We start from the raw sequence: 27,913 nt of genomic DNA, 5'->3' as shown, positions 1-27,913 counted from the left end.
TAAAACACAGCATTACCGCAAATGACTTGGTGGTAAATAGGAAAAGTAGGCTATACATTAATTTCTGTTATACCCAAACTCAACTCAACTACACTTCACCTTATACAGTAGCCTACTATATCTTATATCTCATATGATATTATATTATATTATACTGTACTATATTATATTATGTCAATTAGGGGTGGGAATCACCAGAGGCCTCACGATACGATATAATCCCGATACTTATGCCATGATACGATATTATTGCGATTTTAAACATATTGCTATATTTTGCGATATATTGCAATGTATTACCTTTTTTCCAACTTCAGATTTTCCCCAATTTCAAATGATGTCCCGAAAAGGACAATTTTGTCAACATCTGTTTTATCTAAAAAGATATATTTCAATATTTGTTCATCTCACTTCAATTTTATTGCTGCAAAATGGGATTGTCAAGCAGACAAACTGACCAACACATATGTCATAAAAGATCGATACTTGGCATCTGTGTATCGATACAGTATTGCCACGAAAAATACTGCGATACTATGCTGTATCGACTTTTTCCCCCACCCCTAATGTCAATACTGTATACTGTTTTTGTTACATTATGTATGCAATATGTATATAATACTATTACACAATATTAATACAGACAAACATTAAGTATCATAACTTAAACATAGCCTATTATATATTAGTATGTTTACATACACTTGCTGACTCTGCTGCTGCTACCACTCTCACTTTCTCACTGTAATTTGGTCTTTAATTGCTCTTGTATAGATTCTATTTTAACTGTTATTCTTGTTTAAGTTCCAATGCCGCTTTTCTTTTACCTTATGTATTTACTTGTACTATTTTTGTCCTTCTGCTGCTGCAACATCCTAATTTCCCCTCTGAAAATCAATGAAGGATTATCTTATTTTATTATTTTATTATTTTCTCCACTTTGTTGCAGCATAATGTTTGTTTTTACCAAATTTGAGAAAAATCGATCAAATATGGTCAAATCAATCACATAGAAGATTGGATTCCGGAAATCAGAGCTTCGTAGAGACCTTTGAAAGCAGCACCGTGAGGGAAATACTGGGGGCGGTGTTTGTCATGGAGGACATGCGTGAGTTGTTGGAAACCACTGGGCGTGGGAGGTAGACCAACACCTGATTGGTTAAGAACCAGCTGACTAGCCCTACAGCTACGAAAAAACCCTTGAATAATTGTGTTTAACAAAAGCCACTTTGATTGCAATCCTGCCGTTCTAATATAGCCTACGTTATAAGTTATATTGTTATACGTATGCAGTCCGCAGTAAAAATGTGCAATGAAGTAGGCCTAAGTGTTTTTGTTTTTCTTATAGGTTTTTATTCATGATATGAGTCTTGGAAAGAAGTAACCAGTAAAATACAATATTTCAAGTCTCTGTGAAAAATGGGTCATGTTAATTTTGATTGTATTTATAGTATCTATTTTGAAAACTATTGTGATTCGTGTATATGAATTTCTTGAATTATTCGCTCCTTTGTTTCATGCTATGGTGTATTGTTGTGCATTGCTTTTTTGAAATAAAGTAGTATAAAATAATAAGAATTATGTCTAATTGAAACAACCCTTGTGATTCATGGGTGATGAACTGACTTCACAATTAGATAATGTCAACTTTAATCATTTTGGAGAAATTATCATATATGATGATTAACAATATTTACAATACTAACTTATCAACCACACCAAAAAATTAAAATAACGAAACAACGCTAATACAAAAACTATATGTTCAAGGTCAAGGTTTCCAGTTGTATATTGACTTGTATTAATATGACTGATCAATTCCCTGAAGACTCTGACAAATCTACAGAGATTGGGATCTACACTATGGATCTGCATCGAAGCTGTGATATGACAATATGACGCATCTGACCACTGGGTGGGGTTGTTTACCCACCTTACAGGCACGGTGAAGATCCACAGCTCACTTTCTCCACATACACCTCTCTGCAGTTTTACGGAAAAATAAGGACTTAACACATTAATAACCTAAGGACAAACTGACACAGACTTGAGGCAGTATTACTGTAATATAAGTGCAATTATAGTGTGCTTAATTATAACTAGTCCAGCGCTAATGGCTGCACAGCTGCAGAGGCTTATGTAAAAGGCTTACAACTCACAAGACAATGATTGTCACCTGGAGAACGACTGAGGTGGCACTAATACTCCGGAGGTGTCCGATGATGCGTCAGCGAGGCGGAGCAGTGAGCGTCTGTCCGAGCTCATCCGACACAACGTGGACACACACAGCAGGTAGGCTGACGCTCTCATGATTTTCTGTTCACTTTAGTTTTAATGCTCACGATGTTACAGTTGTTTCGCGGGCGTTTTGGATCATGGTTGAAGGGAATCAACAGAAAGAAGTTTAGATCCAAACAGGACGCGTTGAAGTTTACTGACATCGCTCAGAACAATGTCAACAATTAGGCCTACTACAGAAGTTTCGTTAGCTATAGTTATAGATGATAATTACCGGCCAAAACTATGCCACTTGTTTATGTATGCTATCTCTTACTCGCTGTCCATGGTGCTGATTGATAGAAAAATCACACGAAGTAGCCTAATAGTTCAACGTTACTTCTGTTGACACAATTTAAAAAGCGATATTCAATGTTATTTGTATTCTATTTAAGATCCCAGGCAATAGGTCATTACTGTAGGCTATCATATAAATGAGTTTATCTGGAGCTTCTGAGCCCACATTACTCACCACAGCATATGTTCCTCACAACAGATATCCATTTAATTAAACATGACCCGAGGGGATCACCATGCACCGCTGAATTCTCTGCAGACAGGCCGGCAGCCTCTCAGCTGAAGCAGGGGGGAACAAGGTACCATGGGCTCTATGGAGATGGATTCAGAGGCTGCAAAGGAAACTAGTGGAGTATACCAACTTCTTTAACCTACAAAGAAAGGTCCACAGTTCAATCATGGATCACTACTTTTTGCCATCGCTTTTAAATGAATGTTGGTTTGTTAATTCAGTTGTGACATTTTCTATTTTGAATCTTGGATTTATTTATTAAGTTTTATTCATGGTCTGTAACTGGTTTTAATGAAGATCAGGGATGTTACCTACATTTTTGTAAGTTGCCTGCTCCAGTATTTCATCATCTACTTTGGATCAACATGTGCAAAAAAGTTCCCCACAACATTTGTCCCCTACCTCAGTTCCCTAAATCCCAGGCGCCATCTCTTCCATCCTGACTGCAGACACCAGATATCCTCCTGTCTGGATGACTAAGGAAAGTATTGCCAGACACATAGCATGGCTCGCTCCTCTCATCCCTCTGGCTGGAGGGAGATGACAAATGGAGGGGGGAACCCCCACTTCAACCATGGAGGCCAAACCGGGGGTTCCCACAGCACCACGCGCTACATGCTAAAGAAACAGCACCGCCACAGACATAGGTCTTCCTCACCCATGGGCAGGGTCATTCTCATTAACTCACCTGTTGATGGTGAGTTTACAATGCTCTGTTACCATGGTAACACACACATTGCCACTGGCTGCAGAGGCCCACTCAGGACTGTTATTCAGTCAGTCTTAAGTCCAATATTAGATTAGAGTTTAGAGCAAGCCAATGTATTATTAATAATGCAATATACTGTAGATACTAGAGAGGAAATAATAAGTCGATGAATTGTTTCGTCAATCAAATCGCTCATCTCATTTTTTAAAGCAGGAATAAAAATTCTGAGATGTGTAAATATTTGCTCGTTTTCTTATTCTTCTATGATGGTAAACTGAAAATCTTTGAGTTTTGTGATCAGACCAAACAAACAATTTGAGTACTTCACTTCTGGCTCTGGGAACTTGCGCTGAACATTCTTCACTATTTTTACACATTTTATTGACGAAACAATTCATCAATGAATTAACTGACTGAGATTGATCAATAATGGAAATAATCATTAGTTGCAGCCTTAGTAAATACTACACAGGTACACATGGATATCTCAGTGACTCATGGTTGAAAAGTGTCACACTATTTGGAGGAACAATGAATGAATGTTTCTAGGTTTGTCAAGAAGTTTTAAAAAATGTATAGGTGCAAACATATTGATGTTTCAGTTCTCTTTACCCCACACTAATTGAGTATCAAGAATTTCTGCATTTCAAACCTGACTTTCTTTGTCGGTCTTTCTTTTTTTGTTTTGCAGGAGGGGATGACAGTGAAGACATTCACACAGTGACAGTAGAAAAGAGTCCAGATGGGCGTCTGGGTTTCAGTGTCCGCGGGGGCTCTGAACATGGACTCGGCATATTTGTCAGCAAGGTGGAGGACGACAGCTCTGCAGGTTAGGAGGCAAGCTTATTTTTCAGTGTGCTTAAACCTAGGCATGTGGTCTTCTGTTTCCCTGTGACATTTACTGTAGTGTATCATGCTGAGTTCCACCTGTGTCTGCAGCGCAGGCTGGGCTGACTATGGGCGATAAGCTGGTGGAGGTGAACGGGGTCAGTCTGGAGAGCATCACCATAAGCAGCGCTGTGAAGGTCCTGACGGGCAACAACAGGCTGAGGATGGTGGTGAGACGGGTGGGCAAGATCCCTGGCATCCGCTACTCCAAGGAGAAGACCACATGGTGAGGCCAAACAGCTCAGAGGTGCTGCTCAGTACAGGTTCTGCCAATGTGAATAAGGCTGCAAAAAAAGGATATTTTACATCTAATATACAATTAAATATGTACTCTACATAGTTAATTAAACAACTTTACCAAACAGTAACTGTATATTATGACTGTAGTTTGCTTATTATTATGTAAAGTACAGACTACAACCGTGTTGTTATCGCCACTGACCTTTGCATGGCCCTTGTTTTGTGAAGTCTTGTCACTTGACTGTAGCTCACACTGGTAATCTTTCTTTTGGGATATACTGTATCTTGGTTTCATGTGGCAGCAGTGGATGGATTACCGCTCTGACCTTTATGGCTATTTGATTAACCGATACTGACAGGCCTGAGTGCAGAGGAGAAAGAGAAAGCAGCGTATGTGAATGTTTTCATGCGTGCATACATGTTATCTTTTGCATGTGTTTGTGTGTAGGGTGGATCTGATTCACCGGCGGATGGTGGTGGAGGAGAGCGGTCGCACACCGTCAGAGGCCAGTTCAGACGGCGCTCTCCGCAGGATCGTACATCTCTTCACCACATCAGATGACTACTGTCTGGGCTTCAACATCAGAGGAGGCAAAGAGTTCGGACTGGGAATTTATGTTTCTAAGTATGAACCAAGTGTGGTTTGAAGCACATTTCGGCTCATGGTTGTTTTTATACCTGAAGAGGCCATCAGCATCAGATAAACAAAATGGTTCAGGGTGGTGCTGTGTGTGCATGCAGTGGAGCCCAGCTTCAATCCCCCCTATTGCTTAATTGGATAAGACACATACATCTAGTAAATGCAAAATATTCAATACTTTTAAATTAAATATAGAATAGAAAATGAAATACATGTTTTATTGATATAAGAAGTCAATTATAAGTAAGTGCCTTTACCCACTGCTCAGATTTAATAGATGTCTATATCTCATGTATGTATGAATGTGTGTGTGTTTGCATGCCTTTATATATTTTCCCTTCAGGTTGGACCCGGGTGGGCTTGCAGAACAGCATGGCATCAAAATGGGCGATCAAATCCTTGCAGCCAACGGGATCAGCTTTGATGACATCACCCATAGTAATGCAGTTGAGGTCCTGAAGAGCCACACCCATGTCATGTTGACCATCAGGGTGAGCAACAATTTTACAGATAAACTTGAGACCAAATTACAGTAAGTTTGGTCAAATTAATAAACCTATACCAATCAATAGTTTTTATATTGCTAATGGAGCAAATGATTATGTGCAATATGAAACGGGGTTGTTTGTAATGACGAGCTGACAGAGAATTATCATCCAACTTTGCAGTTCCCCTCAGCTCTACGGCACTTTTTAGCCTCTTTAACCTAAATGTCTTAGTTTTACCCGCAACCAGTGTTTTGGTTCACTCTCACCGTTCTCATCATCCATTTCCATTTCAGCTAAAAAGCTATAAAAAACCACTGTACACTACCTGCTCAGCACCAAACAGCAGATAGCTACAGTTAGCTACTAGCTGGTAAACATAGTGGAGCGTTTAGCAGCTAAAGTGTGAAATAGAGCTAAAAGGAGATTTTAGATAGTGCCCCCCTTGGTCCATTACACATCTCTAGTGCAGTGTCTTGTGGCAGTGTTAATCATTTGCTCAGGTTTAAACATAATTGATTGGGGGCTGTGATACAGTAATAATTGTTACAGCGTGTTAAGCAACAGTTCTTCTCTGGAGGGGACAGAATAAGCCTGCACAGCAGAGCAGGCCGCTGGCTTACAGCCACTGAGTTCCTTATGTGTGTCTGTGTAAGCATGTATGTGTGCAAGGCGGCGCCACATAACCTGTGTAATTTTTAGATAAAGGAATTGTGCATATGTTTGTGTGTATGAATGGGCACGTGTGTTGTACAGTGTGTTTGAGCACTCTTTTAGCTCGCTAACATTACTGCATGCTCATTTTACTCCTCTGATCTCAGGTTCCACGTGTGAAAAACAGCCAGAGACAACGTTCATTATTCAAAGGCGGTCAGGGATCAGGTTATAATCAACAGAAAGCTGAATTTTATGTCTTCCTTCTGTCCTGTATTAGCCCCATTTGTGTGTCACACATAGTGGAGCCAGGGTTAATGGAAAAGTTTGTGGAAAATTGTAGATGTAACCTTGCTACATCTGCGTGTCTTCTCTTTGACCTTAAGCGGTGTATTGGTGAGACAGTCTCTTAAAATAGACTTGGGAGGCTATCGGAAACTAATTGCTAATGCAAAATGGCTCCTTTCTTTAAAGTGCCCATATTATGGAAAAAAACACTTTTTCTGGGATTTGGGGTGTTCTTTTGTGTCTCTGGTGCTTCCACACACATACAAACTTTGAAAAAAATCCATCCATGCTGTTTTGAGTGAGATACGGTTTCTGAATGTGTCCTGCCTTCAGTCTCCTAGTGAGCTGTTCAAAATCGGCTCGGACTGTGACATCACAGTCCGAAATGAGCTGGCTAACCGCAACCGTTAGCTCGTAGCGTTAGCATTAGCATGCTAACGCTAATGCTAACACTAGCATGGTACCTCGTTCTCAATAGCAAAGCACTGCTACAACACACACAAGTTCACCATAATCTACAAAAGAACTACTTACATGTGTGCCCTCATTTAGAAGTCTCTGTCACTACCCAAAGGGAGAATAGTGCAGATTTGAGTTGCGCATGCTCAGATTTAAACGGTTTACGGCATAACGTGTCATACCCGATGTTAACCGAGTCAGACCGGCTTTGGTCGAGTGCAAATGTGAGTTGCGCATGGTCAGATTTAAACTGTTTACGGCATAACGTGTCTTACTGAAATTTGTGAAATCTGTAAAATAATAAACTTTTCTCTTTACATACAATAACAGAAGATGGGAATCATTTCTAAAAACGTTTTAGCAATCTATGATTGTTTGGTTGCTAACGTTAGCTCAAAACGCCATTCAAGTGACATAAAGTGTAACAGCCTGTGTCTGATTGCTAATTTGTAGCTAGCAGTCATTTCAAAAACGTTTTCGCTCTCTATTATTGTTAGATTGCTAACGTTGGCTCAAAACGCCATTCAAGTGACAGCCGATGTTGTGTTTGATTGCTAACTTGTAGCTAGCAGTCATTTCAAAAACGTTTTAGCTATTTATGATTGTTTGACTGCTAACGTTAGCTAAAAACGCCATTAGCATCTAGCTAGTAGGCTAGCTACTTGATTGCTAACGTTAGCTCAAAACGCCGTTAGCATCTTGTAGGCTACTTGTCGCAAAGTGACGCATGCGCAACTCACATCTGCACTCGTCGCAAAGTGACGCATGCGCAACTCAAATCTGCACTCTACTCACTTTGGGTAGTGACAGTCTCCCAGCTAATCCTGCCTTGTAACTGACTGAAGTTGGAGAAACAGTCTTTTACTTCTATGGAGCTAGCTAGCTGACATGATCTACATCTGAGCTACTGAGCTACTGAGCATGTGCGAGTGCAATCAAAGATAGTACAGAAGAAGAAGAAGAAAAGAGGTCTCACTCTGTAGCTAAAACAGAAACCAGGTGAAAAGAGGATCTACAGCAGTGAGAGAGAGCTGTGCAGTACAACAAAAATATGGTGTTTTTTGAAAATTAAACCATGTAAACCTATTCTGGTACAACCTTAAAATACAATTATGAACCTGAAAATGAGTATAATATGGGCGCTTTAAAAACATTGCCTAGAGCAGTGGTGTCCAACCTTAAACTCATGCTTAAAGCTTGAGTTGTTTAGGAAACTACTTAATATAAGTAAGTATAAGGTGTAGACACGTGCAATTTGTAGTTTTGTTGTTTATGTTCACACTGAATATTAATATTATCATGTTTGTCCTCATCAACAGGAAGCTGGGAGATACCCTGCATACAAGGAAATGGTAGCTGAATACGGCTGGCTCGACAAACGTATGTTGACTATCCCAAAATATGATTTTACAAGATGGAGATAGTGTTAAAGATGAGTGTAAAAAGACATGATGACTTGAGTAGTAGTGCGAAAGAATTACCTGCATTAAAGTCAATATTACAGAACAAAATAATGAAGATGTGACCTGGTGATTAGGAGTTTTTAAATCTAATTTCCGTTTGCAAAGCCACATGTTTGATTCTACTTGGAAATCTAATGAAAACAGTGGAACAGTGGCTAAGTGTATCCTTGCTTATTCTAAAACCCTGTCATTTAATTTCTTCAGAGGACTCAAATTTCTTGTTTTTTTAGTTTGATATGACTTCTGAACACAGCCAGAGATTAATTCAGTGTACTCAAAGGCAGCTCAGTTGTTTGGAACAGAGCACGACCTGACATCTGTGTCAAGATGCAGAGTCATTTTGGAGTTTCATTAACAAAAAGCAAGACACAGAATAACTCCGGGTTCATGTTCTGTCACTCAAAAGTTTAAAGGATTAACAGGACATGAGGGCAGACAGACTTTAATGTAAACAAAGCAGACTGTGTGTGTGTGTGCGTGTGTGTATTGTGCTCAGATATAACAATTGGACAGTTTCATAAGGTATTGCACTTGCACAATAATATTAAAACACACACTAATCCCCATACTTCATTCTAATTATGGATTGTTTTCTACAGTGGCAAATGGGGGCCCGGCATCATCCTCCCAGGGTTCAGACTCCAACTCCTCTGCCTCCTCGTTGTCCTCCAGCACCCCTGTCAGCTCCCTCAGTGGTCTCTCCCAGGTCCTTTTCCCTCCTATCTTTGGCTCTGGGATGGTAGACGTCGCCATCTCCACAGAGGACCGCTCCCAACGTCAAAGCAGCGCAGAACGAACTGCTGACACCGCCATACAGACTGACCCCCACCCTCCATACTACTTGGACCACACCTCCACTAATGGGTTGTACTCGGACAGGGTGGTCGCCACAGAAACCAGCCGGACTGTAGGTGCCACAGTGCTGCTGAAGGACACACTTATACGTGGGAAAGGGGAAGGGCCGAGGGAGATGGTAGGAGCTGGGGAAGGAGGGCGGGGACGTACGAGGACGTCATCTGGGGACCAGGAAGTAGTGAAACCCTCACCTAAGACGGCAGCGCTGATGGCCCTGAGCAGACCACGGAAGCCAATCAAACGTTCTCAGAGCCACATCATTGTGTCAGGTGAGACCTGCAGGCTCACTGGGATTGTAAGGATTGTAAGGTCGCTTCATAGACTTTAAGGTCATATTAATTAAAAAAGTTTTTTTTTGTATTAGAGGTAGACTGAAAAGTTGGCTGGGCTGGTATATCAGCCGATATAAGCTTATTGTAGATATATCAGTATTGTTGTATATGTCGGCTGTAAAGAAACAAGAATTTGCAGTACAAAACTGGCAACATATGTTTGAGGTAGGCAAGTCCAGTATCAGGTCAGGTTGTACTCTGTGATCGGGCTGGGCAATACGATATTATATACACATCGATATATGACACAGTATTGTCTTTTCCTGATTTTAAACGCTGCACTACAGAAAAGTGATGTACTTTTCTGAACATACCAGACTTACTAGCTGTTTTATAATTTGCCTTTACCCACTTAGTCATTGTATCCACATTATTTGTGATTATTTATCAAAACTCTCATTGTGTTAATATTTTGTGGATGCACCAATTGTTGACCCTACAATATCGCCACAATATTGACATTGATGTTTTTGTTCAAAAATATCATGATATTTGATTTTTTCCATATCACTCAGCTCTACTCTGTATCGTGGTTGTTGATTATAGTGGTAGTATCCTCCATCTCAGTAGAGGAATCAGCCACAGCACGATGAATATTGCAGCCAAAATCAGGTTAAATTCTTCAGCAGATTTTTGTGGCAGTACCTGCATTCCCTGTATCATCCAGAGATCTTTCTGCAGGCCATCCGTCAGTTTAATGACCCCTCATCTTTCTATCACTCCAGGAAGTAAACAAGAACATCTTGGCTCCACATGGCTGATTTAAGCTCCAGACACAAATTGTCCAAGAGCACAAAGTTCAACGCAGACCCATGATTAATCACCGCCCCTTACTCTCACTTGTTGTACCTCTGTGAGAAATGAATAAGAACAAGCATATGGAGAAATATCTCATCCAAGCCTTGGTGGGGCTGTTGAGTTATTAGCCTTTCCTTCTCAATTTATTCAGCTCATTCATACCTCCAAGTCCTGGCGGGGGCTTGGGGGTGAAGCTCAGGGCTGATTGGACATTTGTTATGTAAGCTGGAGCACTTTGCTGTTGTGCCTTCAATAGATAGGGGTGTGTTCAGGTTGGTGTAGCTGCAATTCATCAGTATTACTGTGTTACTTTCCACAGTGGCAGATTTACTGCAGTGAACAGCGGAGCTGATTGGAAGAGAAATGAACAGTCTGTACTCATAGAACAGAGTGTGTATCACCTACTGTTATTGGCCAACAGCATAAAGTAGTACAAAGCTTAATGAATTATGTTTTTAACACCATACACAGATATGCAGAATGTCCTATTCTTGCTATGGGTCAACACCACTTAAGGAAGATTTTCCTATGATTTAGTCGTTTGGGTAAATAGTTTTTTATATAATTTAGCAGGTGTTAAATCTGTCATTTGGATGGGAAAATGTATCTGTATTGACTACATATGCTGATTTAGAGGGACTTGAATGCTATTTTGTCTTCCTCTTTTTTTTTTTTACCTTTAGAGGAAAGACAAAAGAAGCAGAGGCAACAGAAGGAAACAAACTCTGGAGAGGGTAAAACCAGCCTGCAGCGATCTAAAACCTTTGTCAACTTGTTCTTTAAGAAAGACCGTAAAGAGAAGAGCCCATCCAAGTCATTGTCTCACAATGCAGACAAAGGTAAGGGCACAGTCACAAGGCATTCTTTTTACTTTCCAGGCACATATTCTGCATCCCATACAGCAAAAATATCCCCTAAGGTTTTGGCTGAATTGCCATTTTGTTTCACTTCAGTTAATATATTTGAATCCCTGAATTAAATCAGAGAAATGGGCAGCAAGTCAGGTTTGGAACCAGGAAAAATACATAGGATCCTGTTTCAGATTATATTTTTGGCATTTGGGGGGGTTACAGTTCATCACAGTAGCTATTCGCTCATTCCTTGGAGTTCTTAAGTTTACATCAGCTTTGGACATTGGTGGTGAGATGGGGTGGGAACCGACAAACATCAGACAGATGTGTGATGATTCAGCTTTGCAACTGCCTCACTGGAAAGACTTTGGGACATTTTGCATGGACATCTCTGGGTTTGTGAGGTGAAATCTTATTTTGTATGAGTGTAAGTCTCTCATGCCATCTGCAGATGCTTTTGTTTGCATCTTGTTTATTTCAGTTTGCACTAATTCCTTAGATAAGGAGCGGGGCCGTCCCTTCCAGCTCTTGACCTCCCCGAGGGAATCCCGTGCTGGGGTTAAAGATAGCAGCCCGCTGCGCCGACCAGAGACCCTGATGCATGTGGAGGACATAGCAAAGAAACTGCTCGGCCATGATGAGGTGGCTGCTGTGATGAGACACTGTCAGCGGGTGAGTTTCTGATCTAAAATTACCATCTCTAACACCTCAGTGGTGTTTTTTTTTCTTCCTCCCACTGAATGAAAACCAGCCATATTACTTGCAGGCTTAAGTGTGCAGTATTGTTCCCTGTGTTGCTCAGTGTGTCCCTTAGTCAAAGATGTGTCTGGCAGCGGCTGTGACAAAAGACGGATTTGGCCTGTCATTTATGATTAGGATCAAATACCAGCCATCATTTGATCCCCTTGTGTCTCTTGGGCCCATCTCACACTTAGTGGCCAATTTCAGGGGATCAGCTTCTTTGCCAACACTGCAGAAGATACCAAGTCTACTCAAAGCACAGTATGACTCACAATACAGTAATTAAACACCAAAGACTGAAAACAGCAGAGTGCAGTGGTGTTCTTGGAAAAGTGAATATTTAATGTACATGCAACATATTAGAAGACAACCCAACTCCCAATCATGAAAATGAAACAACTTCAGTTAAAGGGCTACTCCAGCAATTCAGTATTGCACTTCCATAAAGTTGGGGGACTCACAAGAGACAAGATAAAACAATTTAAAAAATGGTAGAACTTGATGTAGCAGAGCCAGAGATATCCTGACTTTTAGTCTCACAGTGGATTATACATTTCCCAAAATGCACCTTCATAGTGTCTTTCATTAAATACTCCCTTCCTCCTCACTTCTTTCAAACCTCACACCTTCAGTTTGCAACTCAGACTTACTGTTAAAAGACATTATACATACAGAACAGAGAAACACAAATTGAACAAGAACAAAAACCCTCTCCCACCCCCTCCACCCTCTGCGGTCTCAAGGAAAACAGAACAAATAAACAAACAGAAATCACACCTTGCCTAGTCACTCTCCTCTATTTCTTGTGGCACTGAGGTCATTAGGTCTGATATTTGAGCTGTTGTGCTTTTCCATAGGTCTATAGTCGATGATTTGGCTTTGTTAATCCTTGCTGTAGCGAGCTCAAGCATAACTACGTATGTCTAGAAAATACGCCAACCACTGTTTTATACAAAGCGAGTGAGGGGGGAGCCAGCATTGAGCTATAATTTTCTTGGTTGCAGTTGAGCCGGCTAGCCAAATTTTATCAGGGTTATTTTTTCAAACTTTGGAAAACTCCTACCAGAGCCACAGAGGACATTATATGGCTGTTTTCACAAGCTTAGTAGTGGTCTTTGTGACGAGTAAACTGAACTTGATGTGTAAAATTGGTGGAGTGCCCTTTAAAAAATCAGAAAACAACCTGATGTAAATCTGTCTATATACACCACCACACTAGTTGGCTCTTCTTATTCTTTTCCTCTAATTTGTGTACCTATCTAATCTTTCTCTCAGTTTCTGTCCGACAATGTAATTGAGGATTTAGTGCGTCCCCTTTTGGCCATCTTGGACAGGCCAGAGAAACTGCTACTTCTCAGAGAAATAAGGTGAGACACATATATGTAAGTATATGAACAGTATAATACTGTTTTTCTGTATACATGCTGTGTAACTATGTTTATGTAACTGACTAATTTCCCTTGCAGGATGCTGATACCTACTACGGAGCTGGGTCGGTTTGACAGCATGGTCATGCCCTTTGAGCTGGAGGCGTACGATGTTCTCAAGAGTCGCTCTGGTAAGCAGAGGAATGGACTTAACATAATTTTCCTGATTACAACATACATTCATAATTTCCTGTTTGCATGAAAGAAACAAAAGAAATATAGAAGTAACAAAAAGCAGGTACACAGACCAAAGGAATTAATGGAAAATAAACAATATATCTTTAGTTGTTTATTTCTTCTTAGTGCGTTCTCCAGCTCTACGCTCCCCTCGCAGTGGAACCCCTCGACGTCACCTCATCACCCCAATCCCAGGTACATTCGCTGTATCGCTTCCTTCCTCTCACCCTTTCTCTTTCTAGACAGCATCTCTTTCTTCTGACTTTCTCTCTGTCCGATTAATGTCCTTTCTCTGATCCCAGAGCAACACGAGAGTCACGAGGGGCTTAACTCTCACGTTTTATCTCCTTCCCCTCCCAACTCTTACTTTTCCTCCCTAACCTGAATCATCTCATATCTGTAGTGTCAAACTGAAACACCTGCAGGCACAGACCATATTCTGGCCTTGGCATTCCACACACACATACACATACCCACCTCCTGACCTCATAAAAAACACACTTACACACACACACATTGCCATGCACAAAATATCTCAGGTTTCCTGTGCCTGCGCTGAAGCAGAGGCTTGTGTTACATCTCTGTGGCCAACAGAAAAGACTGGTTGGCCACTGTGACACTTCTACAGTACAGAGATGATATTATCCTTTTTCTCATCCAAGAGTCATTTGAGACACAATCAATAGAGTCTAACTTTAGACTGACTGCAGCCATCTCATTTTCTAAAATCACAGGTTCGTGGTCACAAGGTCAACATCATTATTTCAGTTTGGTGCTCTGCCTCACAAATAAATTGTTTTGCAAATAAATGATAAATATAAGATGACAGCACCATTTCAAAGAGCTTTTAGACTGATTGTATCCAATTGTTCCAACAGTTTTCCCTATATTACAGTAAAATTGTGAATATTTGTTCTTTTATGCTGCTGTTATCCCTTACAATGTAGGCTTATTATTATTATTATTTCATTGCAAAATTTCTATTTGCAACTGTTAAAATGAAATCAAATCCATATTTTGTCATTCAGGCAGTGTAATGTAAAATCGTCACCCACTGTTTGTCTTTAAAAAGGACACCCTTAAGATCCTTGCATGAACAAGCTTGTCGTGATGTTTTCGTGGCATCAGTATTCCAAGTAATGTTATGTAACCCTTATGGGTTATGTTGTTTACTTTTTATATTGACTTGCCCAATTGAGGAAGTAAAATGTAGAAACAGAAAATGTAGAAAAGTCTGATGTGGTGAGAATGCTAGAAGGTAGTACAGATTGAGCTTGTTTTATCCTCAGGATTTAAAGGGGGACTCCTTTTACACACCAACGTCTGTTTAACGTTACAGGTCTTGGGTAGTACTTACGTTACTGCGCATGTGAAAAAAACTTGTATAAAGCCTTTGGTGGCTCCAGAGTAAGCTGTGCAAATTCAGCGTCGGCTGAGGCTGAAGACTACATGTTTGAAAATGAAAAGGCTTGAGACTAGTGGCCCGAGGCTACATTAATTGCTACTAGCATAACCAAAGACCCTATAAACCGTCTCTGGCATAACGAACCTGAATATCCGACCCAAACTGTTGCATTGTGGGTGATGCTCATGAACCATGTTCAAACTAGGTTTTGAACATGGTTTTGAAAAGTAAGAAGAATGTGTGTTTTTAAAACGTCCATTGTGAGTTCAATGCTAAATCAGTGGAGTAATCTTTTAACTCATGCTGAGCGGCTGCTTTTATTCTGAATAATCTTCACATCACTGTGTTTGTATGAAGAAGTTCTGAAAGAAACATCTACTTTTGCAGGGCTGAACTTACTGTTTTTATGTTTGTCCAGACTACAGGGGTGGGTTCCACCTCCAGCCAGTCCAGGACGCACTGCGGGAGCGTCAGTTGATTGAGGAGTTGGAGAGATTACGTTTGTCCAGCCAACAGTCAGGCCATCTGCCTCCGTCCCGTGCCTTCACCCCTCTGCTGGATGTACCTCTGGACAACTATGCCTCCTCTCCTGTGCGATCCCGCTCCCTGAGCCCTTCACCCACCCACAGCTTCCTCCTCACAGAGCCATCACACAGCACCCAACGTGGGCGCCAAACCCATCACTCCCCAAACAGAAGAGAGAACAGGGCCTCACGGTATGACGATGTCTCCTTGTTGTCTGACCGAGGAGATGTGGCTCCTGAACGAGGGAGGTCACCTGTGAGGAACGGCCATGGGAGAGCAAGGAGGGAGGTGAGTCCTGACAGCATAGATGACAGAATGAGCAGGCAGGAGGGCTACACAGAGGTCAGCGTACAGGTTCCTTCACAGCTGCAAGGGAGATCCCCTCTGGCTGATGTGTTTGAGCCCAAGAGAGACAAGAGTCCATCCACAGGCAGAGAGAGCAGTCAGCCGCTAAATGGACATTCACAAAATGGTCATGGTGTAAAAAGAAGAGCAACTTTGCTACCTGAGGAGTATGAAATTAACACTTTGACCATCTCTAAGGCCAAGCAGTCATTGGGTGAGTTCAACACAGAAATGCTTATATTTTTCACTTTGATTTAAGTTTAGTTGATTGATTGATTTAATTGTTATTATTCTTAATCTTTGAGCAAGTTTGATCAATATGCCTGCAACTGCCAAATTACTTTTATAAAACTGTCCATTTCAAAGTATTCATCCTCCCATATCCATTACATCACCAGTAGAGGTCAGGGTATCACTTACTGTACAACTAAACTGAAAGGAGAAGTTGAATGCTTTAATGATAACTGAAAAGACCAAAGAGTGTATATACACTATTAGACTTGTTAGAACACAATTGTCAAGTAATCTCTCGGCTTATTAATTTATTATTTTCCTGTATTTACAGGTATTAGTATCTCTGGTGGTATAGAGTCTAGAGTCCAGCCCATGATAAAGATTGAGAAAATCTTCCCAGGAGGAGCTGCATCTACGAATGAGGCTCTGAAGGTGAGCCGTTATGGCAGAGACAGGAAGAAACACCTCAATATATCACAAAAATGGGTGTCGATTGAAAGGCAAAGGGCTGAAAAAATGAGTGTCTTAGCCTTGACCAAAGGTGGTTGACACGTTACAACATATTTACATCTTTTCACCATAAATGTTGACAATGTACTTTAGTTTCCCCATAACACCCTGATCATGGTTGGAGTGTACTGTAAGTACCTGTCAGACCTCTGTCCTGTGGTTATGAGTTGTTGCTATAAGTAAGCACGTCTATGACGGAGAGCTTGATGGTGTGCAATGAGGAGTGGAGATGAGAAGAGTGGAGAGACATCTCAAGTAGCCCATCGCCTCCATTATTGATGAAGTACACAAGTGCTGGTCTGCTAATGTATTGGTAATATATTGCCTGCACAGTAACTTAACAGTTGTCTGTGATCTGGGCCTGGTTCACTTAAACACACATGATACACACACTCATCCACTGCAGTTTACCAGAGCCTAATTCTAGACCAGAGTCAAAGATACAGTAGTCACACAACACTTAAATTAAGATACTTGAAAAGAAGTGAAACAGCTAGCTATAAATACCCATGTCTAATGCCTGATTAGAGTGTCAAACATAGGGTGGAACCAGTGTCTGCTCTTTTTTCATATTCAAAAAACTTTCCTCTTACAGTTCCTGTAGTCACACACATGCCTGCGCTCATAATCACACAATACACAGACACATGCAGTGCACCCAATCTTGGAAAAAGAAAAACATAAAGAAAGAGAAGAAAGAAACTTGAGAAAACTGAGAGAAAGCAAAACACCAGTAACAGAGCAACAAAGTGACAGGAATGGCAAAGGTGGAGAATAAAGCAGGATACTGGGGTTTGTGAAAACCAGAATCTGGCAAAGAGGGTCAGATTAGAACAAGACTTAGCCACGCGATCGGGTCTGTGAGGCTGTACTTAAACACAGTGGTACTTTGAGCTGAATGCTAACTTAATCACCACAGGTATTACAATTCATCCTAAGGGGAACATGAATGTCTGTGTGGAAATGCATGGCTTTCTATCCAATAGTTGTTGAGACGTTTCACTAAAAAACATAAATGCCAACCTCATGGTGAAACCTAGAGGAAAAGTCAGGAAATCACCAAAGTTAGGAGGATTCATCCTCTGGGAACCATGAATAAATATCATGGGAATCCATTCAATAGTTGTAGAGATATTTTAGTCTGGACCAAAGTGGTGGATGACTGACAAACCAACATACTACTGCTAGCAAAATCAGAGAAGTTGTTGCTTAGTAGACACATGTATATGACTACTTTCCAGCACCCTACTGCTATCTGTTGTCTTCACATCCCACCTCACAACTAGGCATGTCAACTCACCAATATCAGCTCCCTGGCTCAGTACTATCACCCCCTACTCTGCAGAGGGAAGTGAAACCAGGGCAGCGCTGTGTTAACATGCATTCTGTCTCCTTAGACCCACATGATAACGTCCAATAAGTGAAGAATGTTGTGTGTGTGTATCTGTGCGGCCGTGTGCACACATACTTTCCTGTTCATTAGACTCTCCCACCTGTCTTTTGTCAGCGGAAATCTAGACGTGTGTGTCATTTCTGCGTTTAACTGGCTGTGTAAGAGGATGTAGTAAATATTGCAGCATGTGACAACTGAATGGACCTTCCTTTTGTGGAAAGGGTTGGTTTACCCACAATATATTAAATTTGTTTTTTCTTTTTCTTTGTTTTTATTGGAACTTGCATTTAGCAAATGTTTCAGGGACATATATCTCAAAACCTGAGCAAATGTTTGGCTAGGATTTTGGTATATTTATTAATAATTTTAGCATCTATAATGATGCACCACTATTATTTGTGCATATAAATATACAGTATGTCTACTCATCTATATACATAATAAATTACTTTCTATTTTAGTTTACATATTTTACTAAATGTATGTTACTTTTATTGTAGAATTACTCATTATATACTAACATATATTACTCTACTGATTTTATTATGTGGTTGTAATTTCTGAGCAATCTCTGGCACAATAATTTCTTTTGGGATTAATAAAGTTCTATTTTATGTTACAATAGAGATTTATCTTACAATAAATAAGATAGAGAGACAATATTTCTCCTCTCCTTTGCTAAATAATGTAGTTGAGTTTATTTGTAATGGCCTGGTAAACCACATTATGAACTATTCACTGATCCTTCCGTGCAAGCTGTAGTAATTTTGACAGTCCGTGTTATTTTTGGATTATGACGTCCATTGGCTAGAAAAGAGGAAACCTCATAAATGCGCTCCATAAATGGCCGTAAAGAGGATGGGGCAGATTAGGTTGCGATCTATTTAATTCAAATAAATTACTTTTCAAAAATGAAAAAAATCACTTTTAATCTCCTCTTTGGTTAAATGGATCTAAATCTTTTGATACTGGAAGGCTATAAGGTTATTGGTGAACATCAGACTGTCTGATGAGCTTTAAGAAAACCTGTCTGGACAAACACAGGGCAGCACATGTCGAACCTCCTCCGATACAAATATGTTTGACCCATAATAGATCAAATGCAGAAGTGCAGAAAGAAGAGAAAACAAATCTCTTTGTGTCTAATCACTGGAAAGGAAAAGGGAAAAAGACAATACAACAATGGCCATTGGCATTGCGTGTTTCTGTGCTATGTTTTGCTAACCTTTACTGAGGTTGAGCACATGAGGCAGGTGCATCCTCGTCAAACGTTGATGACATCAGAGGAAGTTTCTCTCCTCAGGCCTCCAAAGTTTTGCCACTCTCTGCTCGCATCCTGCAGGAAACAGCGAGAAAATGGTCCCTTGTGTGTGTGTGTGTGTGTGTGTGTGTGTGTGTGTGTGGTTGTCTCAGTGTATGTTCTTTTTTTGACAACCTTGTGCTGAAGTGGAATATGTATATGTGCACTAGTGACGGCCTTCAGTGTGAATATATTAAACTAACGGGAGAGCCCCAATTCTCTCTGGCATAAATCAGGTTCCCGCTAAGGGACACAATCACTGCAGATTTATGGAAACTGTTCATAAGGGACAGATTGCTACAGAAAAAAAAGATACAGAGGGGGAGGAAAACATACAAATATGTGTGTAATAATGAAATATGAATACTAATCTTATTAAATATAAGATATTTATAATCTTATTCTTTGTTTACACCGAGTTTTGCAGGTTAAACCTTTTACCCTGTGTTTGTATTTGTAGGCAGGTTATGAGCTGTTGTCCGTGGACGGTGAGAGTCTGCAGGGAGTGTCTCATCAGCATGCGGTGGATGTTATTCGCCGAGTGTTCAGCAACAAGGCCAAAGAACCGATGGTTTTTGTGGTCAAAGTTCCCAAGGTCCCTAACACCCCTACATGCCCCAGGAGACCAGCAGACTAACCTTTTGTCATACTGCAGTTTGGGCATGAAGGACACCAAAACCTGCAACTCCTGTGGGAGTGAATAAACTACAGGATTCACTCCTGAAGAGGAGATATGGGACAGGTAGATCTCCGGTCATAGTGGAGAGAAATGGATGCACAGAAACATTTGTCCTATGAGAGAAAGAGTTATGATATGTCAAAGAGAATGCATGTTGAAGCAGGTTTTTAAGACTGATGCAGTAGGTTATTTATCAGGATAAAGATTGTTATAGATATCTTTTGCTACGATGAAATTAAGTTTGTTGCAACTTTACAACTTTTATAACATTCTTAGTGTTTTTAGCAAACATTTTACTAAATGCATACATTGCACATTAACTGGACAAAAAATAATATGTGTTTTGTGATAAGATCACATGGTTCATGAACTCCTCCTTGGTTGAAATTGTGCCACTGTTTGACACGTGGCATCCTTGCCTCGACCTCTGAGCACTGTCTGATTGTGGAGCCAGTGGTCTGCACTTTTTTCAGTTGGAGCATCTCCATCCTGCAGCCCTGCAGGCCTGCCAGAGGGAGATTACCCAAGCCTGAGTTATGAGATTTATAGATTTATACCCAGATTAAACCCCTGTATTATGTCAAAACTGATAGTTTGGGTTTAGTGGATGTCTGGGGGGATTATTACAAATTGCTGCTCAGTATTTTTGTGCTGCATTTTTCTGGCAGAAGTGCTTGTGCTCTGGAGCAATCCGCCACTTTAGAGGCTTAATTACACCATGCTGTGGACTGAGCTTATGCAGACATGTGGAGGAGTTGGAAAAACATGTCAATGAGAAATGCAGGACATGAAGGCCAGTGTCAGAGTTTAAATCAAAGTAGGGTAGCGGAGATATGGGCACCAAATAACTGGAATATAGTGTGCATAGTGCCTTACTTCTTCTGCAGATGGCCACTGGGGGAAAACATTGATAAATATTACACAAATAAGTGCTAGAAAAGCTCAAATGGAAATGTTTCAATTCAGACATGCTATTAAATTTAAAGATGAAATTGAGCGTGTCTATGCCTTTGGGTTATTATAAAGTGCTTCAGGTATTTGACTTAACTGCAATAAATGCTCATTCAGTATATTTTACTCACACTTGATGTCTTTCAGGTAAAAGAGCACATAAATCAACAGTAATTTTAAGGTGTGACAACTTGTTCTTTAATTAAAAACACAGTCATTTGTACAAGAAATGTACACAAAAATATACATGGACAACTACATTATGAATTACTGAAGACACAACGTAAGTAAACAAAATGCACACAAAAAGTTGAGAAAATGCCACAAAAAAGAAAATGTGTTACGTTGCTTTGGTCTAGTCACAGTGGCTACATTTGAAATAGATATTCTGTCTAAATAAAAGACAATGTCACTCTGTTATACTATTAAGTGTTTTACATATTTACACAGAAAACGGTTATGCAACGATGAAGACAACTGAGATGGGAGGGAAAAATGGAAAAACGGTTTGCATCACCTGTATTTGTTGTTAATCTGTACCTGTGCTGCATCTGTAGTGGTGAGTGACTACTAGTGAGGGTTGAATTAAATTCCAAGTATAGGAAACATAAAATTTTCTTGGTTTGCATCAGCTCGGACCTCAACTTAATGAAGAAGTCACTCAAAAATTACCCTTCTCATGCTTTTATAAACTAACAACGTGCACGAAACCCAACGATGAAGACGTGAATTGGTTCGATTTTATGATACTGAAGATCAAATGAAAGATCGATCAAAATGGAGAGACAAAACTGAGCCTAAAATAAAGCTCCCGAATGTTTTATCAGCTGCAAAGTTTGGTCATTAGACTATGTTTGTGTCACACAGATTATATAATGTAAACATATTTTCATGCATTACATATTAGGTGCACTCTATGCTGCCGCCTCCATTTATAACTGATCCATCATTTGAAATATATATATATATATATATATATATATATATATATATATATATACTGTTTACATATATATATATATATATATATATATATATATACTGTATACTATATATATATAAGTCCTTTTTACTTTGTATATTAAACCCACACTTATATCAGTACTACAACAAAATATCTTCAGGTGCTATATATATATAAAAATATACAACATCTCCTCCATTATATAGATTTCCATTTAACTATTATTCCTTGATATAGACTCTTTGTAAAATAAAAGTTCTCAGCCCACTATTTTTCCCCATAGACACCCGCCATGCTCAGTGTTATGCAAAGCCCTGCATATACTGTAAGAAAACAGCTTCAAATGTTAACATGCTCCCAACCGGTTTATATTTAGGGCTTTAATGGCCAACCTGTCATAAGGACATTCAGAGCTGGAGCTACTGCAGCTGAAAATGTAATTCTCATCTCACCGCTATGTGAACTGGCTTCTTCTGAAATCTGATATAATAAAGACATGCAGAGATGCCAGTCTTGCTACCTGTATAGCAGTCAGTGAATATTATAGTCTCGGAGAGACTAGGAAGACTTTAAAAGTGTTATTTGGCTTTGGGCTGCCAAAAGCTAAATAAAGAGCACTAATGGGAATGAAGAAGAATAAACGGAAACTCTAACATAGCATGCCTTAAATCTCTCGGTGACGACCAAACTGAAAGAATATATTTTTAGTTTCCTGATACTGACTGTTATAAAAATAGTTGAGTAAGAAGCAGAGACAGAGATGGAAAGAGAGAGAGCAGACATAGAGACAAAGGCAGAAATAGAAAGAGAAGAGGAGAATCAGCAGCATCCTGGTGATATCTCCCATGCTACGGTCTGCTTCCAAGTGCTACATAATTGAAAAATGTAAATGTTTATGTCAGAGCTTGCTGCGTTGTCTGAATGAGTTGACACGTTGGTGGAGTGCACCAGCATGACGATGTTGGTGGTCTAGAAAACATAAGCACATACATACATAAGCAGCTAACCTTTAGGCGTTTGGTTTCTGTGTCGTGGTTTGGGAAATGAGAGATTAGGACGTCCACATGTGAATGTCAAAACTGGTTTGTTGAAGTCTGACGATTTACTCCACAGGAATGACAGCTGTATCTTGAAAAGTTGTGCAAAATTTTGCCTTGGTGAGCAGATTCTTTAAATGCCAGTGATGACCATATATACTGCATTTCTCTGGAGTGATAACAGTCACAATACATTCTTTTTCAAATACACTCTGCTGAGAAAATAGAGCACAAGAACAAAAATATTCTCATCCTTTTATGAACTGCTGATCCTCTGAACACCATATAATATAACCGGCAGATGTTGTAATAGTTGGTGTTATTTTTCCTTCAGCATTTACTTGGAGGACTAGTGCAGCTGTTGGGGTGATGAGATCATCAGTAATAGCCAGTAGTGGCGGTGTTGATGGGACTGTTGTCATGATGCATCATTACCTGCATGCTGGTGGCTGGGTGTTTAACCTTGTGTGCTACTGAGAAAGGTGTGACTGCACTTTGACCAGACTGATGTGCCTGTAGTAAAGAATGTTGCTTTATGTTCCCGACGATTATCGATACCCTGATATGAACGTGGTTTGAGGAAGAAACACTTTCTTCACTTTTTGTTCCCACAGAAGGAAATAAGTCTTTGTGCTGGCTTTGTAGTGGAATAGAACCTGTTAAAAGGGCCGGAAGGGACACTTTATAGGGATTTATTGGAGTACTTGTCTGTTAGCGGGAAGTAAAAATGCACATTTGGGAGATCTCCCTTTTAAGTGTGACGAGTGGTGAGTGCTCGCTCAGTAGTCCAGGGAAAGCCATGTTGAAAATAGTGCATTATTTGGCCTGGAGTTCAATGTTTGGTTTACATCCTCGGAGTCTTTTGTGAGTTGTGTTTCCATGTTTCTGTGCACATATTACTGTAAGTGTGTGTGTGTGTGTATGTGTGTGTGTGTTTTTAGATTTCAGTGGCGGTGATTTCCTCAAAGTGGATGTCGTTGCTGCCATTGTGAACCTCATAGTCCTCCATGTCCCTGTTCTCCAGCTCCAGACTCAGCTCCCTCATCACTCGTTCGAGGTCCCGGTTTCGACGGTACATCTGGATGTAGTTCTGCTGCAGCTGTTTCTGGTAGCGGATTACCTGGGTGGAGGGAATAACGCTAAGTAAGTAAATCAGCAGGGAGGATCAGAGTAAACTATTTTGACATGTATGGCACTGAGTGAAAATGACAGATTTAAAGTCAATCACCAAATGATTAGACCTTCCTCCTTTTTACCTTTTCCTTCTCCTCCTGCCACACCCTCCTCTCATCCTCAAACCGTGACAGTTGCTCCTCACCAGTCCTCCTCTCATACATGAGTTCAGCCTTCAGCCTGTCCACCTGCGAAAATGAGATAGAAGAAATGTTAGAAACTGCAGGGTTTCAGTGGTGGAAGACGTATTTATTTTCTCCTGAAAGTAATACCACAATGTAGAAAAACTTCATTGCAAGTAAAGCTTACATTTAAATAAGTAAAAGTACAAAAGTATTACCAGCAAGATGTAGTTATGAGTTTAAAATTTAAAGATGCCCTGCCATACAAAACCGTTTTTACTTGCATTTTTTGAAATATGTTAGGTCCATATGTGTTTGTGTTATGTTGTGAATGTGAAAATGAAGTGCTACCTCCTCTGTCATCTCTAGCCACTGAAAAGAAATAAGCAGAGAAATCAGGCCAATTACAAAAGCTGGTCAGTCTGACATCATATTGCCTGAGCTCATTACTATTCATTAGCACGCCCAGTTGGGCTGGGTAAAGGATTCTGACAGCCAGGCTCACATTGGCTAGCTGTTAGCCAATCGGATTCAAACAGCTTAGCTTGTTGAATATTAATGAGAACTGGCAGAAATCGAGCTGAGTCTTCCTGTAGGCTTTCTATACCACACTAGAATGGCTTGAAACAAGGTAACCAAGGCATTTTTTCCACAAAAAAATCCATGGTAGAACTTCAGACATTACCACAAAGTAATGAAATATGTGTGGCAGGGCACATTTAAAGCTACTCATTATGTAGAATAATTGTCCATGTGATTGTTATATTATATTTTAATATTCAATTATTAATTTTGATACATTAACATGCAAGCAGCACTTCAATGTCATTAATAGTCACGGTGGAGCCACTTTTAACTGCTTAATATACCATTTTGTAGTTTATTTGTAGTCTATAACAATGGATCATATCTTATAACCTAATCATATTTTTGTTCTGCAAAGTAATAACTATGTGTGATCTAAATGTAGTGGAGAAACAATATTTCCCTCTGAAACGTAGAAGACATTTTCATTATTTATGCCTGGAAAAGGTGCAGTAAAAACTTGTACCTGCTGTCTGAATCCCAACACTGCTTCTGCATTCTGCCTCTGAGCCTTGGCTTCATCACTGTCCCCTCCCCAGGCCACATGAGTCTCCTCTGCATCCCGATACAAAGACGGACTGGGACCCCTCCTCCCTGCCATACCTCTACCCTGTTGGAGTGAGAGGCTCATGCACTGCCCCTTCATGCTTAGATTTCCAGGTAGAGAGTGTCCACCGTGATTGGACCGAGTGTCACGGAGGCGGGCAGACTCCTCTTCCAAACGGCCCACTTTCTCCCGGAGCAGCTCAGCTTCGCTCTTGCGCCTCTGGAGTTCATTCTCACAGACTTCTAGCTCCAGAGATCGAGTCCGCAGGGCCGTTCCGGCCTCGTGGGATCGAGCCTGGCTAGCTTGCAGTTCAGAACGTGCTTCTCTCAGCTGGGCCTTTAGCACCACAATGTCTCCAGCCTTCTGGCTGAGCTCTGACTGGATCTCCTTTAGCTGCTGCTTCAGGAGGGAGATCTCTCCTGACTTCTGACATACCTGAAGGGTCAAGGGAAAGCGAGATAGAGATAGAGGTGAAAGCGCTGAAAATACAGAACAAATTGTCTCTTATGGCAGATTACAAAGTGACACTGTGGATTGGCTCTCTTGTTCCATAAACCTCAAATACTTTTATGAGGTTAATTTAATTTTAATTTAATTCTAATCACGTTAATCACCGAGACCTCTCCAGTGTCCGACTCTTACAGTACTCACCTCCCACTTTGTCTCTTCCAGACGTGGCCCCAGCTGGGTCTGCTCCCTCTGGATGGTGGCACACCTCCTTTCCAGCGTCTCTCTGTCCTGCAGCAGAGAGGAGAAGTCCTCCTGCAGCTTCTTTTTTTCTTGCTGTAGTTGAAATACCTGATGACACACATAGATTCATATTTTACAACTGCCTTACATACTGAAACAGATATGTCGATCTTGAATAAAACATGCACCCTCAAAGAAAGAATCTCCAGACTCACAACTAAAGCATGAGACTAGCAAAGTAACAATGTGAACATCTCTCTCTGTGTAAATGATTAAAAAGGTTTTTAAATACTTAGCATACCTGTAACTGTAGCACCTGCTGTGCCCTCTGGGCCTTCTGAGAAGCCTGCTTCATCTTTGTTGCACAGCTCTGTCTCAGCTCCTCCATCTCTTTTTCACAGCGACGCTGCTTTTCCTCATACACCTTTCAACACAAAAGACATGGGTGAGAGGTCAGTGTACTAACATCATATTTAAGTTCTTCATTTGGAGTTTGGTCAGTGTGGTGTGGTGAGTATCTTTATGTCTCACCTGGCAGATGGCAGCTTCATTCTCATCCAGATTTTCCCGGAGCTGCTGGAGCTCCAGGTCTCGTTCCCTCAGCTTCTCCTCCAGCTCCCTCACCACCGCCTCGTAGCCCTCCACAGGTGGCGGCGAGTGGCCACAGGACCCGCTGTCCGACAGGGGCTGCCCGCGCCCACTTAGCGACCCCGATCCTGTGCTCTTGCTGGATGAGGAACGTCCACTGTCTGAGTTTGTATGGCCGTGGCTCCCACTTGCAGCTGAAGTGTTTCGGACCAGGCCTGGAACGGGCTCTATCTGGCCCCCAGAGCCAGATCCGGAGCTGGAGCCCTCACTGGGGGCCAGACTGTAGCCTGTGCTGCTGTGAGTAGGGAGGCTGGAGAGGGAGTTCCTCCCTGAATCTGACATGGAGCAGGACTGGCTGCTCCGAGCATTGCGACCTCCGCTGTAGGAGTTGCGCTTTCCTTCAGTGCTGGAACCGCCGCTCCCTCCAATGACGTTTGTGCCGCTGGTGTTGTTGGATCCCCCGAGGGGCAGCAGGAGGTTGAGGCTGGCCTGGCTCTCTGACAGACTGCTGCCCCCTGGCCGTGGTGACAAGTACAGGACAGAGTGGCGATTCTTGGGAATGACAGGTTTGAACGCTGTAGGACGGATCAGCACTTTCTCCATGTTCTGAAGATACATAATTATATTAAAAAAACAGCATTAGTGATTGATAAAAGCTAAGCTGTGCTAATTAGCAAAGGCTGAATAAAACTCATTAGAGAGGGGTGAGTGATATGCTGGCAGGTCACCCCTCCAGGCTCTGATTAGTTTAATTGGTTTAATTGATATTCATGGGCTTCGTTAAGCAATTTTCTTAATGATGTTTTCTATCATTTAAGATATAGAGGGACAGGCAAGAGAGGGAGAGGACAGAGAAAATCGAATTAAAGGGCAGAGAAACAAACAGGAGGGAGAAGAGTGGAGGAAGAGACGAGACAAAGAGAGAGGGGGGTGAAAGCTCCTCATGTTCTGTAAGCATTTTTCTTAACGATCTTCCTCAGGGTTCACTAAATACTTCAGTGAATGTAAGTGAGCTCTGACATTGATCATGATGTGTCTGCAAGGTGAGTACC

General features: G+C 40.9%; 2 protein-coding genes across 7 annotated transcripts in view; one reads left to right on the top strand and one right to left on the bottom strand.

The window, feature by feature from the left end:
• Positions 1–2,182: 2,182 nt before the first annotated feature.
• Positions 2,183–21,575, top strand: pdzd7a (PDZ domain containing 7a). Of its 4 annotated transcripts, XM_039784634.1 has the most exons (17): positions 2,183–2,292; positions 2,774–2,957; positions 3,256–3,503; positions 4,207–4,344; positions 4,455–4,629; positions 5,092–5,268; positions 5,627–5,774; positions 8,489–8,549; positions 9,232–9,756; positions 11,301–11,456; positions 11,968–12,140; positions 13,485–13,576; positions 13,676–13,767; positions 13,922–14,008; positions 15,637–16,302; positions 16,654–16,754; positions 19,986–21,575. In XM_039784634.1, the coding sequence occupies exons 3-17, from the start codon at positions 3,311–3,313 to the stop codon at positions 20,160–20,162; spliced, it is 2,961 nt and encodes a 986-aa protein (XP_039640568.1). In that variant the 5' UTR covers positions 2,183–2,292; positions 2,774–2,957; positions 3,256–3,310; the 3' UTR covers positions 20,163–21,575. The 4 variants fall into 4 exon arrangements, 3 of the variants coding, with proteins under 3 accessions (XP_039640568.1, XP_039640569.1, XP_039640570.1); XR_005637178.1 differs by lacking the exons at positions 2,183–2,292; positions 2,774–2,957 and having other exon boundaries at positions 2,983–3,503; positions 15,637–16,031; positions 19,986–20,091; XM_039784635.1 differs by lacking the exons at positions 2,183–2,292; positions 2,774–2,957 and having other exon boundaries at positions 2,986–3,503; positions 13,940–14,008.
• A 1,910-nt stretch (positions 21,576–23,485) lies between these two features.
• The window catches only part of lzts2a (leucine zipper, putative tumor suppressor 2a), a 47,710-nt gene continuing 43,282 nt past the window's right edge, over positions 23,486–27,913 (bottom strand). For all 3 annotated transcript variants that reach the window (XM_039784631.1, XM_039784633.1, XM_039784632.1), the window contains 6 exons: positions 26,805–27,467; positions 26,575–26,697; positions 26,235–26,381; positions 25,503–26,018; positions 24,413–24,517; positions 23,486–24,276 (listed from right to left, as the gene is read on the bottom strand). In XM_039784631.1, coding sequence (XP_039640565.1) covers positions 24,094–24,276; positions 24,413–24,517; positions 25,503–26,018; positions 26,235–26,381; positions 26,575–26,697; positions 26,805–27,467 — 1,737 coding nt within the window. In that variant the 3' untranslated portion in view covers positions 23,486–24,093. The remainder of the gene's footprint in view (positions 24,277–24,412; positions 24,518–25,502; positions 26,019–26,234; positions 26,382–26,574; positions 26,698–26,804; positions 27,468–27,913) is intronic.

The sequence above is a fragment of the Perca fluviatilis genome, chromosome 19 (assembly GCF_010015445.1).
Source record: "Perca fluviatilis chromosome 19, GENO_Pfluv_1.0, whole genome shotgun sequence".
Lineage (NCBI taxonomy): Eukaryota > Metazoa > Chordata > Actinopteri > Perciformes > Percidae > Perca > Perca fluviatilis.
The sequence above is the reverse complement of the archived record's forward strand: the minus strand, read 5'-3'. Positions and strand labels throughout refer to the sequence as shown.

Coding starts and splice junctions, on each gene's coding strand:
- pdzd7a (XM_039784634.1), top strand. CDS start 3,311: ATGGCTCGCTCCTCTCATCCCTCTGGCTGGAGGGAGATGACAAATGGA. Junction 4,345..4,454: donor GGAGGACGACAGCTCTGCAG/GTTAGGAGGCAA, acceptor CTGTGTCTGCAG/CGCAGGCTGGGCTGACTATG. Junction 16,755..19,985: donor CTACGAATGAGGCTCTGAAG/GTGAGCCGTTAT, acceptor TTGTATTTGTAG/GCAGGTTATGAGCTGTTGTC.